Raw genomic sequence first — 15,238 nt, forward strand, 5'->3', positions numbered from 1 at the left:
GTCACGCGTCACCTATGATAAGTAAATTACTTTACACCCTTTCCTCCTAACGTGAGTTTGGGCTGCCTGTGGTAAAACCCGGGTAATCGAACTCTGTAGTGAAACGAAAAACAGTTCGAGTTAGCGGGAAATTCGAGTTATCGCGGTAAACTCCGGTGAAATTTTGATCAAGGGAAAGGAAATTTAGTTCAAGTTAGCGGGAAATTCGAGTAATCCGAGTTCGAGTTATCGAAATTCTACTTCTCAGTGTAAAAAGGGGTCGGTAGACCTACACGACTTAATTCATACCAAAATGTTGCTTGTTACAAAGTGTTTTTTCCCTGGCGGGTAGATTATATGCTCTGGAGGGTTTTATGATTTGATTTACCCGCTTGTTTCACACTGAGAAGTCATGACACGTTTGTTGATTTTCTGTGATTTTTGTTTCTGGTCGGGAAAATGATTTGCCCTCTGATGCAAGAGCATTTTCTTTGACCTCTTTCGTGAAGTGTAAAGCTCTTTATTGCGGCTAAATAAGGCTTTTAGGCTTTTTGATTTTCTCTAAAGTGCCTCAAGATCTGAACAACTAAGCGATTTCCTTTAGCACGTGAATGTGATATTTTCCTGCAATGTTGTATCACGCTGTGCCCAGCTGCGGTTTAAGTTTTGTTTGCATATGATGTTCTGAAATTCTCACGGATTAAGCGATTTACCAGGGGCACCCAACGACGGTTTTCTCCTGAATACATTAAAAACACTTTTTAGGCCTATCCAGAGTACTTTAAGATCTCTAGGAATGCATTCTAAGCTATAAAATTTGTATCTGTTCGGTCATCCTAGGTGTTGAGTCTTTTCGAAATTACAAGGGCTTGAGTATTATTTTCCCGAAAATTTTAGATGCAATTTGACTTATTACGAAAGTGAGACATTTTCTGATTCCTCTCTCCATCACACTTTTGAATCCCAAAATTTTAGATTTCCTTTTGTCTACCAAAAATAGCCTAACTGGGGAAGTGAAATGTGAAAATTAAACTTCAGAAAATCGTAGGGAATTTGTTAGATAAGCTTCAAAAATTGTACATGAATGGAACGGTCATCTAGAAATCTTTAGCCGTCTTCAAGTAATAGAAGAATCTAGGTAATATTTGCTTCTCCGAACAGATATTTTACAGAAAACAGTCGTTGGGTGCCCCTGATTTACAGATCCAAATATAGATATACAGATATAATTGCGGCTTACTGACGCTAAACCAGCTATTGAGCATTGCATTGTAATAGCTTTTGAAATACTGTAGCTCAACAGTCTTTCGAATGTTTTGTTATTGCCAAGACCATGGCTTCGCTTTTTCACGCAAACCTATTACATGTAGTTGCCAGGTTGGCTTTGCACTCAGTTGCTTTTACAAGAGCAACTTTAGTTGTTCTGTGTTGTGGCGAGAACGGAACAGCTGTTCTGTCTAACTGAATATCCGCTTGTTTTCTGGGCTACTTAAAAAATAGCTTGTAAACGTAATCAGTTACGGTCTGAGTCACTATATTTCGAACCCTTAAAGGAAAAAGACATGGACAAAAATTATAATGATTATGATGATCATCAACAACAAAAAGGTTACTTTTCATTGGTTTTTCCTAATATGCATTTTTCACAATGAGACATTGGTCTTAGGAAGGGATCATGCTTTTCCTTAATAAGTGAAAACATTGTTCAGTTAGGAGTGGTTTTTTGTAAAAGGACAAGATATGCTGGAAATGATATCACACGGCTTGCACAATCACCCCAGTGTTTGAGCTGTGTATTTACCAAGGAAAAGTCTTTGGCAGGATTAATATGTCGCTCGATAATATATATATATATATTTTTGTAGAGCGGCCTTCAAAAGAGAGAAGTGATATTTTGCTTTCTTTCGTGCATTCTAGTTTAGGGGAAAATATTTGGAAACCTAATGCAGGATTTTTTCTAAGCTACTCGTTGTGAATCAGTTTTATTTTTCTCAATTTTCTTTGCAGGTTTCGTTTTCAAAAATGTACGTCTCTCCCCCAACCATGAATGCATAGTATTTTAACAACAATCCTTCCACAGAAAATATATATAATTTATGTATATATATTTTTTCCGAGGGAGTTAAAACCCAGCAACGATAAGGTTGTCTATTAGGTTCATCTTTTTAAGATCTCCATAAGTTCGAATGTTAACGTCTAAACTTTAATGATCCTTTTCATTATTTTCCCAACAGTTTCCAGCTGCCAGTATCGATATGATTCATCAGCATTCCTATTCTCGCTGGTTAACAAACCAGGATGGGCACCTGTAAAAATTCTCCAGAGAGGATATTATTACAGCCATTACTCTTATTCCATATACGACTGCTCATCCTATGGACCTACTTTCGGAGGTGGACATGACATTTACGTTGCCAACTATGCGTCATCCAATGGCGCTTCCGGTACCAGCCTTGGTCATACTTACAGCGCACCAAGCGGGTACAGCTATGGAAACAGCTTCAGCTACACATTCCTGCACGGACAGAGTAATACGAATAATTTCACACCAGACGAAATAGAAACGTTTTACGAAACAACCTAAAATTCTTAGCATCGTGCTTTACTTTAGGCTTGCCAGGCCATAAATAAATTAAAGTAATATATTTTAATTTGTTACATTTTAGCCTTTTAAAAACTCTACCGTAAAACTTCGAAAAGTAATGTGATGAATAAAACGTATAACGTTTAGGATCAAACTCCGTGACCCTTCAAGGTCTAACTGAAGACATAAGTAATAAAAACTAGTAACTGATGCTTAACCATATTTGAAGCAATACCATCGTTTCGACGGTATATTTGATGACACTGAAATGTGATTGATCGATGGTAAATTTGCCAGAAAACGAGGCTGCTAGGCAATAGTGAACCTAAAAAACGTCGTTCACGGCTAAATATCCGATGACCAAATAGCTAAATTTTGACTAAAATTGAAAGGAAGAAATTCAAGAATACAGTGAACATATTGCTCGCTGGATGTTCCCAGCGGATTAGTCTCCCAATCAGGCGTTCTGGTATCGTTATGAAACAGAACGAATAGGGTTTGATTAATGAATAAAGTAGGTGTGGACGGGAAAAGAATGTGAGAAAACTGTATGTTAGAAATAATACACTGCTCTTTTATGTTTATCAGACTTGCGCTAGATAAGAATTAACTTTTAATTAGCTTGTTTTAAAGTCTCAAAGTTTTCCAGGAACAGTATATATAGAAGACCGTGTTCAAGTTTTTCAAACAAAGAGTACTCTCGTTGTTCAAGACTAGAGGTGTATAACAACGTAAACCCGTGTGTACTTTTAAGAAACGTTAGCGATAACAGGTTTAAATAAAGTAGGCAAATATCGGAAGTCGTAAGATTACATTTATGGAACCCAAGCAGGAAAGGTAAAAGGTTGTATGTGACACTTTAATTTAGCATTCAGATAACCTGTAGAGTTTAAAATTATATTAATTTAGAACTAAATTGAGTCTGTGTATGGGCAACTGAGTATTGCGTCTTTTTTGCGTTCAAATTGTTGTTCAGTGCCCGATGTTTATTATATATTCAACCCCCCCCCCCCCCACCCCACCAGTGTGGGGTATTAATGTTGTGAATAACTGCCGCAAAAAAAAAAAAATCCTGAAGATAAAAATCGTAATCGAAGTAGCGAATGGATGAGCAAAACATTTTTAAATTCAGAAATGAGACTCAATCCACAGCTTCAGGAGCAGTGGCGGTTCCAGGGGAGGGGCCTGGGGGGCCCACCTTCCTCAGGGTCTGGATCTGCCACTGAGAAGTGCTTGACAAAACAGAAATTTTTAACAGAACCCGAAGAAACCAGATGTCTTGAAAATCTATAACCATTCGATACGAAAAGAAAATGAAAGGTTTTTTCAAAAAAGGGGAGTGGCCTTTTTTGCCAATGCCACTTTTCCGGTTCCCTTTTCCTTTCAATATGCCTGTTAAACAGTTCGGCCTGTAATTGAAGCCTGGTTAGACTACAAGTAGTCCCGATTTTTTCTCAGTGATATTGGAGCGAGCGAAACGCGAGCGCGCTTGAAAATCACCGAACCGCGTCTCGCCTTTCCCGCGTGGGGTGATTTTCACGCGCGCTAACGTTTCTCTCGCTCTACTATCCCTGAGGAAAAATGAGGACTACTTCTGGTCCAAAACCTGGCTTAATATTTTTGTCTTTTGCTCTTTTTTTTTTCTTTGTTTTGATTTGTTTTATTTTGTTGTTTCATTCAATGCGTACTTGTACGACTGCTATGACTTCAGCTATTTGCCCATCTTCAACAGAAGTTAATCTAAGGCTCCTGTAACCCTGCCCATTGGATAAGTATTCGACCTATGATGAACAACTTAATAATATAAAATATGTATCATTTTAAGATGCAAAACAGCGGTTTCTGGGGTTGAGAAGTTGCTTACTACTCTTTACACCCACACAAAACAACTACAGAAAATGAAAAAAAAAAAAAAAAAAAAAAAAAAAAACACACACACACACACACACACACACATAGGTAACACCCAATATCCCGACCGGACTAAGAAACCATCCTGAGACGGGTTATACGAATAAGTTTAGATTTCCCTTCAAATCACGGCAGGGGCGGTAAGGGGGAAAACGGACCATTTTTTTTTACCAGAACACGCTACCGAGTCCTAAAAGACGACCACACGACTATACCCTTTAAACGTTAACCCTCGAACACGCTGTAGAACACTTAAGCCTAATCACGAGGCCAAATTCTTTCAAAGGTTGGACATATGATTAAACACTTCTCAAGGTCGAACACGCGACTAAAATCTTCTTTCTGCAGCCGTCAACACACGAGCAAACACTTCCTCAGGTCGAGCACATGGCAAAAAAAATTCTCAGTTTTAAGGCACGACCAAAAACCCACAAAAGCCAAATCGTTCTTAGGTTCAATTCACGACCAAACATTTCCTCAGGTCGATCACACAAATAAAAATCTATTTTAATTGGAACAAACAACTCCAAATGCTTCTCGGTTCTAATAAGGCAGGTCGAGAAACGCGCGAACCAAATACATAGTCAAGTAAAAAACGTGCGACACACAAACAGAAAATTTCGGGTAAACGCGGGCAAATTATGGAATTTTAAAAGCATTAAGGCTGTGATTGACTTGTTTCGAATTCTACTCGATCAGGATTTATTTCTCTTTCCCTACACCACCCCACGTTTTTCGCGCTTCTCGAGTGCCCGCAATCCCCTTCCCCTTTCCTTTCAAATGCATGTCACGCAGGTTAATAGATACAGTCCAGAATATGGGAAATGTAAGAAGATGAATATACGAAGATGCTCGCCAAATTTCAGGTCGGTGCAATTTTTCAAATGCGAAATGTTATAATTAAGAGTAATATTTTACCTTAATTTAATATAGAGCCTTGTAAGGAGACGTCATGTTGGTGCCCATCTGTTCTATGGCATTAACATAACGGACAGGAACCAACAGAAACAACTGTCACCTTAGCTAGCTTTGCTACGAAAGCATGTGAATTCATCCCTCGGGGAACTCATAAACATTAAAGTAGTACTTTTCCTAACGCAAAGACTGTTCAGATAGCAGCGTCCAGGCTTTAATGGATTGTGCTAGCATAAGTTATGGCACAGTTCGTCGTTACGAGCGAAGCGTGCGAGCAAGCTCTCCTTTTTGGGCTAGCGAAACGAGTCTCGCGAGAACGCGTTCTCGCCCGTCTAGCTTCACTCGCCCAAATAGGAGAGCTTACTCGCAGGCTATTACGAGCGTAATTTTCAACTATTTTCTGAAAAAGCACCGCTAGTGGCTGCTATCATAATTTGCACTTTAAGCCAGTTTTACGGCACGAATTTTCATTTATTGATCATTTTTTGGCTCGAGATCAGAGTCACAGGCAAATTTAAGTGACAAGAATATTATTGTTGTCTTCTTATTGTCGCATTCAATGGACCTGCTTCCCACAGGAAGTGACCCATAATTCCTTCCACAGGACTCAACGCATGCCCATCTCGGCTATCCAAGCTGCCGTTCCCTGCAAATACTTTGCAAGACATTGATAGTCAGGTATAGCTAGGTATTTATGATGAATTTTGCTCTAGCAAAGTTTCTAGTTTATGGATAGGGAAAATCTGTCTGCCTTTTACGTGTTAATTGCACAGTAATTGAGAAGTAAACAATACAAGCATAATTTCTGCATATATTTTTGCTAAAATGAGCTTAATTTAAAAAAAAACTGGCATAATTTTAGAAATATACGAGCACTGTTAGTAATGTTACGCTACAAACGCCTAACCACATCGTCCAAACTAAGTCAGGTCTTTAACCTACATGGCAATTCTCTCGACTGCCACGTACTGTAAATGCCGTGTCCTGCGAAAGGTTAGAAATTCAAGCGTACTCTATCACAAAAAAAAAAGAACCCTTTGGGAGTAAAAACTTGTGAGAACATAAGTTTTTAGCTGTTTTGACACTTAATTAAAGCAAAATCTTAGGAGAATCGATAATTATTTACTTTTGAGTGTTGGTGACTGACGTCATGTGAAAACTACGGAGAGATATCATTCACAAAAGTAGTTTATTATGGTAGGCGGAATGGTGCAAAATTCAACGAATCAAAATCACCACCAACATCAACAACCAATCTACACTTCAACATTTTTTTTCTACATCAACAATAAAATCCGTCCAACTTCAACGATTAGCGTAATAATCAACTTCGAAATATGCTTAGTTCAACAACTAAACAAAATCAACGTCAACAAAAATTCCTCTTTTCTTCAACGACGATTTGCCTCACAACCAACATCGTACATCGACTTCAACAACAAAAAACACGTTCAACAATTCGGGGACGAACGACTTTCTATGGTCGAGGGAGGTTGGGACCCAGAAATTCTAATCACAGGGCATGCTGGGAAATAGAGACACGAGGAAACAAACATGGCGGATGAAGAGGAGAGACTAGCAGCTAAATACAGGAATTGCACCGACCTGTGATTGGAAGATAAAAATAGTATGTCAGTGGCGATGACGTGACAATTCGTTACGTTAGCCGTTTCAAGAGTAACGGTTTTTACACGAAAAAGACAGTCCACAGGAAAACACAATATAATATTAAATATTTCTCAAAGACAAACAGTGCAGTATTCTTTTGAAGTCGGCTGACTCGCTAAGAGTCAATGTCTTATCGAAGTTGAAGTTCAACTGTCGCAAATCGGATAACTTCACTAAGTGATTCTGAGATGAAGCCTTTTGTCTGCATCCACATTGATCTTAGATTTTACCACTTACATATTGAAGAAAAGCCATAAACAAAGCTTCAATGTCCACGTACACCCGACTGAACCTCGGTGCGATTCCTGCAGATACCGCTGTTCATACTAAATGCAGGAATTGCACCGGACGCGTTCTCGTCCCCAGAGTCACTCTAAGTTGTAACAAAAGAGCACGTGACCAAGAAAGACGGGCTCTGGGAACGAGAATACACCGGACGCTCATTGATCGAATGCGCAACTTGGCATAAATGAAATAGCCGCGGGAAACTTTAATTAATTTTCTCGCGTTTTGATTTTCGCTTGATAGGACAAGACTTAGGCCACTGGAAATAACACATCACTTGTATTCGAAGTTAAATTATACTGAAGCAGGGGTTATAGGATCCTGACTAAAGGTCATCTAAACCTTGGGCTGATTGTTCTTTGCCTTTTTTTCTTTTACTGCTTGACTTTACAAGTGTAACACGCTCTCCTTGGTGAGTATATCGAATCTGAAATACCTCAGCAATGTAAAAATAATGGTCACCTAAACAGCCTGGTTAAATCCCATCATGTCCTTTGGAAGAAACAAAATCCCTTTTTCAGCAAACCGAATAATCATTGCGTTTCAGCACGTAGCTGCGAGGACCATTTGACCTGCCATAGGGGGTGGGTGGGTGGCGTTGAGTTTTCGCAGAAAAAAATCTGTGAAGAAACTAAAGACGAGTCAATGCTTGTTTTAAGCTAATAGAGTTACATGTCATGTTTACTCGCAAAATTTAGGCGAAAAGGCGGTCCACCTGTAAGAGTTTGCTGAAATTAGCTCTTGTATTTACAGTTTGTGTACCTGTGGATAACATTTCGACATTGATTTATATTTTTTATTCATTTTTTTGTTTTTGGGGTGGGGGGGGGGGGGGGTGGAGGGAGTTGAGGGCAGTCAATGACTAAACACTCATCTGAATGAATCTGAACTCTATTCCATGCATTCTGTATTCTGTATTCCGGTGTATTCTCGTTCCCAGAGCCCGTCTTTCTTGGTCACGTGCTCTTTTGTTACAACTTAGAGTGACTCTGGGGACGAGAACGCGTCCGGTGCAATTCCTGCATTTAGTATGAACAGCGGTATCTGCAGGAATCGCGGTAGGTACTTCATATATGGGGACATATATTGTACCGCTTTTACCTAATTAACTTATAACTTCACTCTTTCTGCTTGGTTCCTTGTTCCCTTGAAGCTTTGTTCTTTGTTAACTTGTTGCTCTGTTTCCTTGTTTCCTAGTTACTCTGTTTCCTTGTTTCCTTGTTACCCTGTTACTCTGTTACCTTGTTACCTTGTTACTCTGTTACCTTGTTACCTTGTTACCTTGTTACCGTGTTACTCTGTTACCTTGTTACCTTGTTACTCTATTACCTTGTTACCTTGTTACCTTGTTACTCTGTTACCTTGTTACTCTGTTACCTTGTTACCTTGTTACTCTGTTACCTTGTTACTCTGTTACCTTGTTACCTTGTTACTCTGTTATCTTGTTACCTTGTTACCTTGTTACTCTGTTACCTTGTTAACTTATTACTCTGTTACCTTGTTACCTTGTAACCTTGTTACCTTGTTACTCTGTTACCTTGTTACCTTGTTACCTTGTTACCTTGTTACCTTGTTACCGTGTTACTCTGTTACCTTGTTACCTTGTTACCTTGTTGCTCTGTTACCTTGTTACCTTGTTACCTTGTTACTCTGTTACCTTGTTACCTTGTTACTTTGTTACCTTGTTACCTTGTTACCTTGTTACCCTGTTACTCTGTTACCTTGTTACCTTGTTACTCTGTTACTCTGTTACCTGGTTACCTTGTTACCTTGTTACTCTGTTACCTTGTTACCTTGTTACTCTGTTACCCTGTTGTCTAAATTTTGGTTTATTTTTGTATGACAAGTCGCAATTGGTTTTTCCCGATTGGACGCGTTCTTTTGGAGTATGGTTGTGGTTGAATATTTTGCATTACAATTCCTTTTTTGTTTATGGTAATTAGCAGCAAACAGCTTTATTTGGTACATCTTTTCTCTTTGACGGAAATTCAAACAAAAGTTTCCTTTTTTGGAAACAGCGCTTGGTCAATGACGAAGGCTCTGTGTCTCAATGCTATAGCACCTGAAGCCTTTTATAGTTTCTTTTAGCTGTTATACTTTTATCATGATTCTCTAAAAAATGTAAGCGAAATTTCTGGGCAATATTTTTACGATCAGATATTTTGCATAAAACGCTGAGTCTTAAGGCGCCCTTTTAAAATGACTTAACAACGGGGCCGGGTGCTACAACGGGTATAACGTTTGGATACTTTTAGTCAATACCACACAAGTGAGGCTTTATTGCATTCGTTTTTTAATCATACCTTATCTGTTATCGAGACAATCGTTGAAAATCGCACAACACGAGGAAATCGAGTAACTAATGTAGATCAGTTCAGTTTTGCATTAAATACCAGATAACTCTGAGCTGGTTTCCTTCATCTACCGATTTAGTCTTCAAGTTTTTTTTAGACTTCCAGAGGTCAGTTGTACAAACCCTAACGTCAGACCTAACTGCCAACTCTTGGCTTTGCCTGATCTCGAGGTCAGATCTGTTACGTCCAACATTAAAGTTCAGTAGGCAATGCAACTGATATCTGATCACTTTTCATTATGCAAATCAAAGCAAAATCGTTTTTTTCTCTTTTTTCTTTCAACACCGTTTTCATTTTTTACATTAACTGTGGATCACCTTATATGCCAAATTATTATATCTGAATTGATTGTAACTTTTGCGGCTATAAGGAATAATACAATGGGCGATATCAGTTGTATCAAGATAAGTTGGATTCCGTACAGTGGCACGACTGAAAATTAAAATTAAACAAACACTTAACTCTGTGCGATACGTAATACACCGATATATAGTTTGAAGGTCACTAATTCATTCAGTCGAGATTGTCACTACCGCTTTTTGCCTCGTGATGTCGGCAACTATAAAACGCAGTGCCACTTAAAATTTTGAACGTATCTTGACTACACCGTTACAAGATTAGTCCATTGTCAGACTTTTTCAAATTTCATGGAATTTACTCAAGTATGCTATTTTTGCGGCAATTTGTGAGGTAGATTTGACACTAATGGGTAGTAACATTGCCTTAACGCTATCAGATTGGGCAACGACATTGTACAACAATTTCAAATTTCCCGGATTCTCCGAAATGCTATGGGATAACAGCACCTCTCGGCATACTATCAAACAAAATGTTTCTAGATTTCTCCAGGTCCCGTAACTGATAGATGCTTTTTGGTCTTCCATAAACTCCTTTCCTTTTTTCCTTTTGTAGGGAGAAACTAATTCTCCCTTTCTTTTTCTTTGCTTCATTGGTGTTACTTGGGCGACGCGAGCCTGCATGATGTCTGCACAGTTTATACACCTACAAAGATTTGTACATCCGATACCTCTTGCAACAACGGACATCTCGATTTTCGACTGCCATCTCGACACGACTCTTGCATTAGGTTGTCGTCTTTAGATTTGTTTCCTTGCATGCATGAAATAAATCAAGTTTGACCTTCACTCCCGGAAAAATTCGCTCGTACAAGTTTGCAACATGACAACAATCGTCCACTACAACCATTTTCAATGTAATCCCTGCTTTGTCAAATCTGATTTTTAACTCTTTAGTAAGTCCTCGATTTCCAAAGATGATGTTGACTTTGTAAATCGCCATGTCAAAACTTCTCCATACTCATTTAGTGCAAGAAACACGTTTTCAAATTGTTTGACAAACTTGTCATCCTCGCGAGTGACACCAATGTGTTTACTGGTTCTGAACGTGTGGTCACATGAAAGCACTGTGCCAGTGTGACTAAACATGTCTTTTTCGTAGTGTCCCTTTGTCATTTGAAATTGTTGTAGAAACAAATCAATTAAGTTGTCGTTGCTGGGGTACGAGCAAAATACACTTCTTTCAAATTCATCTTTGACATTAACGCTATCTGGGTTGTTTCGCACGAATTGTCTGAAGTTCATTCCCGCAATTCCCTCTGACAGTTCCATGAAATTTTGGCCTTGATAGATTCCGGATATAACATAGTCATACAAATGCAAAGTGAATCCACACCGCTGCCGCATAATAATTGGAAATCTTCGCGATATGCCGGGTGGTAGAAGCTGCAATATTTCATTTGACGCAGATAGATAGCGATGTCCATTTTTGCTATGTCCATCTAGTCGATAGCTGCATTCATAAAACGCTTGAACGAGAAGGAGATTGCCGTTTAAATCATAAATAAGCCTTGGGTTTCTTGGGTCTGTGGGTAGACCATACAACACGTCTGTCCACATTCCTATTTTGAGAGGACAATTATGCACTGGGCATTCAATGGTTAATCCACTGTGCCTTATTGGGCACCAAATAAAAATCTTTTGTATCAGCTTTGAAGCTGTAGGTGGCATTTCAATGACGTTGTCGTAAAGATTAAAAAGATTAAAACAAAAATGGTTGTCATGACGGTCTCCTTGTTTTGGGTTGTATCCAATCCCATTATGGCTCTTGGTTGTATATTGAAGGTTTGAGAATTAGAGTAACAATTTCATGATTTAATGGACGGAATACAAAAGAAAAAGTACACAAGGGTAAATCTCCAGTAAGTGTAGAAATAACCCTTCCTAAGAATCAAAGGCGATTATATGCCCTGTAACGTTGTTAGTTTCTTAATTTATATTTCTTGTCACTAAGTACTAAGTCAAGACTTTACAAAACATGGAGGAAGAACTTATGAACTTGAACATGATAGGCTATGTCAATTTAAAGCCTTGTTTGTCGGCCTTTTATCATTGTTATCATTATCATCCGTAGATCATTAGAAAGTATTAAACAGGTTGTCCAGCAGCGGCTTGAATTGTTAGTTCTTACTTTTATAACAAGCAGAGTAGCGTATTGCGATAGCCTATTATATAGTGTCCTTAATTTGCAAGTAATAAAAACGCTGCTGTCGCTAGTATAGGTCACCGACACAAATAGATTTTGATGGCGATACACCTTCGCTGTTCCAACTTCACTACCTGCGACTACCTATCAAGTCTATCACGGTATTCTTTGACGTATCTACACAACTTCTACCACTGATCTATTAATAGTCCCGCCCATCTTGCTAGCAAATTCTTCTCGCAATTTTAACTAAAAAGTTTTAAAGAAAATTGCTTGGTGTGTGAAAAGATTGAGTAACAAATATGGCAAAAATTGCAAAAATAACAAATTTAACAAAATTCTAGAAGAAAGGCCTAGACGGACTTCGAGAAGTCCGCAAATTTCGCAAAGATCGCAAAATTAACAAGAATTTTTCTTGCCATGTGAAAAGATTAAGACAATGAAGGGCCACGAGAAGGCCTCAAATTTTCCAATAAATCGAAAAAAAAAAAGAATTTGTGAAAAGAATTCACCTTCTTGGCCTTTTCTCTCTCTAAGTCTAGAATTTATTTAATTTTTTTATTCTTGCTTTTGCGATATTACAAGTACTCAATCTCTTCACATAGCAAGAAAAATCCTTGTTAGTTTTGCGATTTTTGCGAGATTTTAGGGCTTTTGAAGGCCCTACTTAACCATTTTTCTTTGTGAGTCTAGAATTTTTTAAATTTGTCATTCTTCCTATTTTTGCGATATTTCTTACCTTTTCAGTGTTTTTAGGTAGCAGGAAAAATCCTTGTTACTTTTGCGATTTTTTTCTAAGTCTAGAATTTTGTTTTATTGGTTTTTCTACTCATGCGATATTTGCAAGTGATTGTCTCACAAAATTTTCGGTGAATTATTTTCTTTTCGAAAATTGCGGAGAGAATTTGCTAACAAGATCGTTCCTGGACATATATATCGCATTTTTTTCTTTTACAGTTCTTTACGCACTGCCACGCCATACCATACAAACCGTCAAACAAGGCCGCGGGGGAAGTTAAACATTACCACAATCTGGTACTGACTGATCCCGACGTCCTAGGCATCTCAATAGCAAGTGCGCTTTAACTCTGACAAGTGTGCATGTGACGTATTACGTCTACACACATTCCTAGATATCTTGAGGTAATAGGAAACAGAGTAACAAGGTAACGAAGCAACAAGGTAACAGACTAACCAGGTAAAACGAAGGTAGCAAGGAAACAGAGTAACAAGGTAACAGACTAACAGATTAACAAAGTAACAAGGGAACAAGGTAACAGAGTAACACGGTAACAAGGTAACAGAGTAGCAAGGTAACAAGGCAACAGAGAAACAAGGTAACACGGTAACATAGTAACAAGGTAACAGTGTAATAAGGTAAGAAGGGAACAGAGTAACAAGGTAACAGACTAACAGGTTAACAAAGTAACGAGGTAACAAGGTAACAGAGTAACACGGTAACAAGGTAACAGAGTAACAAGGTAACAAGGTAACAAGGTAACAGAGTAACAAGATAACAAGGTAACAAGGTAACAAGGTAACAAAGTAACAAGGCAACAGAGTAACAAGGTAACAAGGTAACAGAGTAACAAGGTAACAAGGCAATAGAGTAACAAGGTAACAGAGTAACAAGGTAAAAAGGTAACAGAGTAACAAGGTAACAGAGTAACAAGGTAACAAGGTAACAGAGTAACAAGGTAACAGTGTAACAAGGTAACAGAGTAACAAGGTAACAAGGTAACAAGGTAACAAAGTAACAAGGTAACAAGGTAACAAAGTAACAAGGCAACAGAGTAACAAGGTAACAAGGTAACAGAGTAACAAGGTAACAAGGCAATAGAGTAACAAGGTAACAGAGTAACAAGGTAAAAAGGTAACAGAGTAACAAGGTAACAGAGTAACAAGGTAACAAGGTAACACGGTAACGGAGTAACAAGGTAACAAGGTAACAGAGTAACAAGGTAAAAAGGTAACAAGGTAACAGAGTAACAAGGTAACAAGGTAACAGAGTAACAAAGTAACAGAGTAACAAGGTAACAAGGTAACAGAGTAACAAGGTAACAAGGTAACAGAGTAACAAGGTAACAGAGTAGCAAGGTAACAAGGTAACAAGGTAACAGAGTAACAAGGAAACAAGGTAACAGAGTAATAAAGTAACAAGGTAACAAGGTAACAGAGTAACAAGGTAACAAGGTAACAGAGTAACAAGGTAACAGAGTAACAAGGTAACAAGGTAACATGGTAACAGAGTAACAAGGTAACAGGGTAACAGAGTAACAAGGTAACAGAGTAACAAGGTAACCAGGTAACAAAGTAACAAGGTAACAAGGTAACAAGGTAACAGAGTAACAAGGTAACAAGGTAACAGAGTAACACGGTAACAAGGTAACAAGGTAACAGAGTAACAAGGTAACAAGGTAACAAGGTAACAGAGTAACAAGGTAACAAGGTAACAAAGTAACAAGGTAACAAGGTAACAGAGTAACAAGGTAACAGAGTAACAAGGTAACAGGGTAACAAGGTAACAGGGTAACAGAGTAACAAGGTAACAGAGTAACAAGGTAACCAGGTAACAAAGTAACAAGGTAACAAGGTAACAGAGTAACAAGGTAACAGAGTAACAAGGTAACAAGTTAACAAAGTAACAAGGTAACAAGGTAACAGAGTAACAAGGTAACAAGGTAACAAAGTAACAAGGTAATAAGATAAGAGAGTAACAAGGTAACAAGGTAACAAGGTAACAGAGTAACAAGGTAACAAGGTAACAAGGTAACAAGGTAACAGAGTAACAAGGTAACAAGGTAACGGAGTAACAAGGTAACAAGGTAACAAGGTAATAAGGTAACAGAGTAACAAGGTAACAAGGTAACAAGGTAACAAGGAAACAGAGTAACTAGGAAACAAGGAACCAAGCAGGAAGAGTGAAGTTATAAGTTAATTAGGTAAAAGCGGTACAATATATGTCCCCATACATGAAGTACCTACCAATCTCGCACCGAGGTTCAGTCGGGTGTACGTGGACATTGAAGCTTTGTTTATG

At 38.3% G+C, this 15,238-nt stretch overlaps 1 protein-coding gene across 2 annotated transcripts in view; it reads left to right on the forward strand.

The window, feature by feature from the left end:
- LOC140921542 (uncharacterized) overlaps nucleotides 1–15,238 on the forward strand; it is a 471,050-nt gene that overhangs the window by 36,412 nt on the left and 419,400 nt on the right. Inside the window, exon 16 of one of the 2 annotated variants that reach the window (XM_073371556.1) lies at nucleotides 2,214–3,477. The exons of the other annotated variant lie outside the window; for it this stretch is intronic. Within the exon in view, the coding sequence (XP_073227657.1) occupies nucleotides 2,214–2,563 (350 nt within the window). The 3' untranslated portion in view covers nucleotides 2,564–3,477. Of the gene's footprint in view, nucleotides 1–2,213; nucleotides 3,478–15,238 lie in introns of those variants that run through there. 2 annotated transcript variants of the gene reach the window in all.

This window comes from Porites lutea, chromosome 1 (assembly GCF_958299795.1).
Source record: "Porites lutea chromosome 1, jaPorLute2.1, whole genome shotgun sequence".
Lineage (NCBI taxonomy): Eukaryota > Metazoa > Cnidaria > Anthozoa > Scleractinia > Poritidae > Porites > Porites lutea.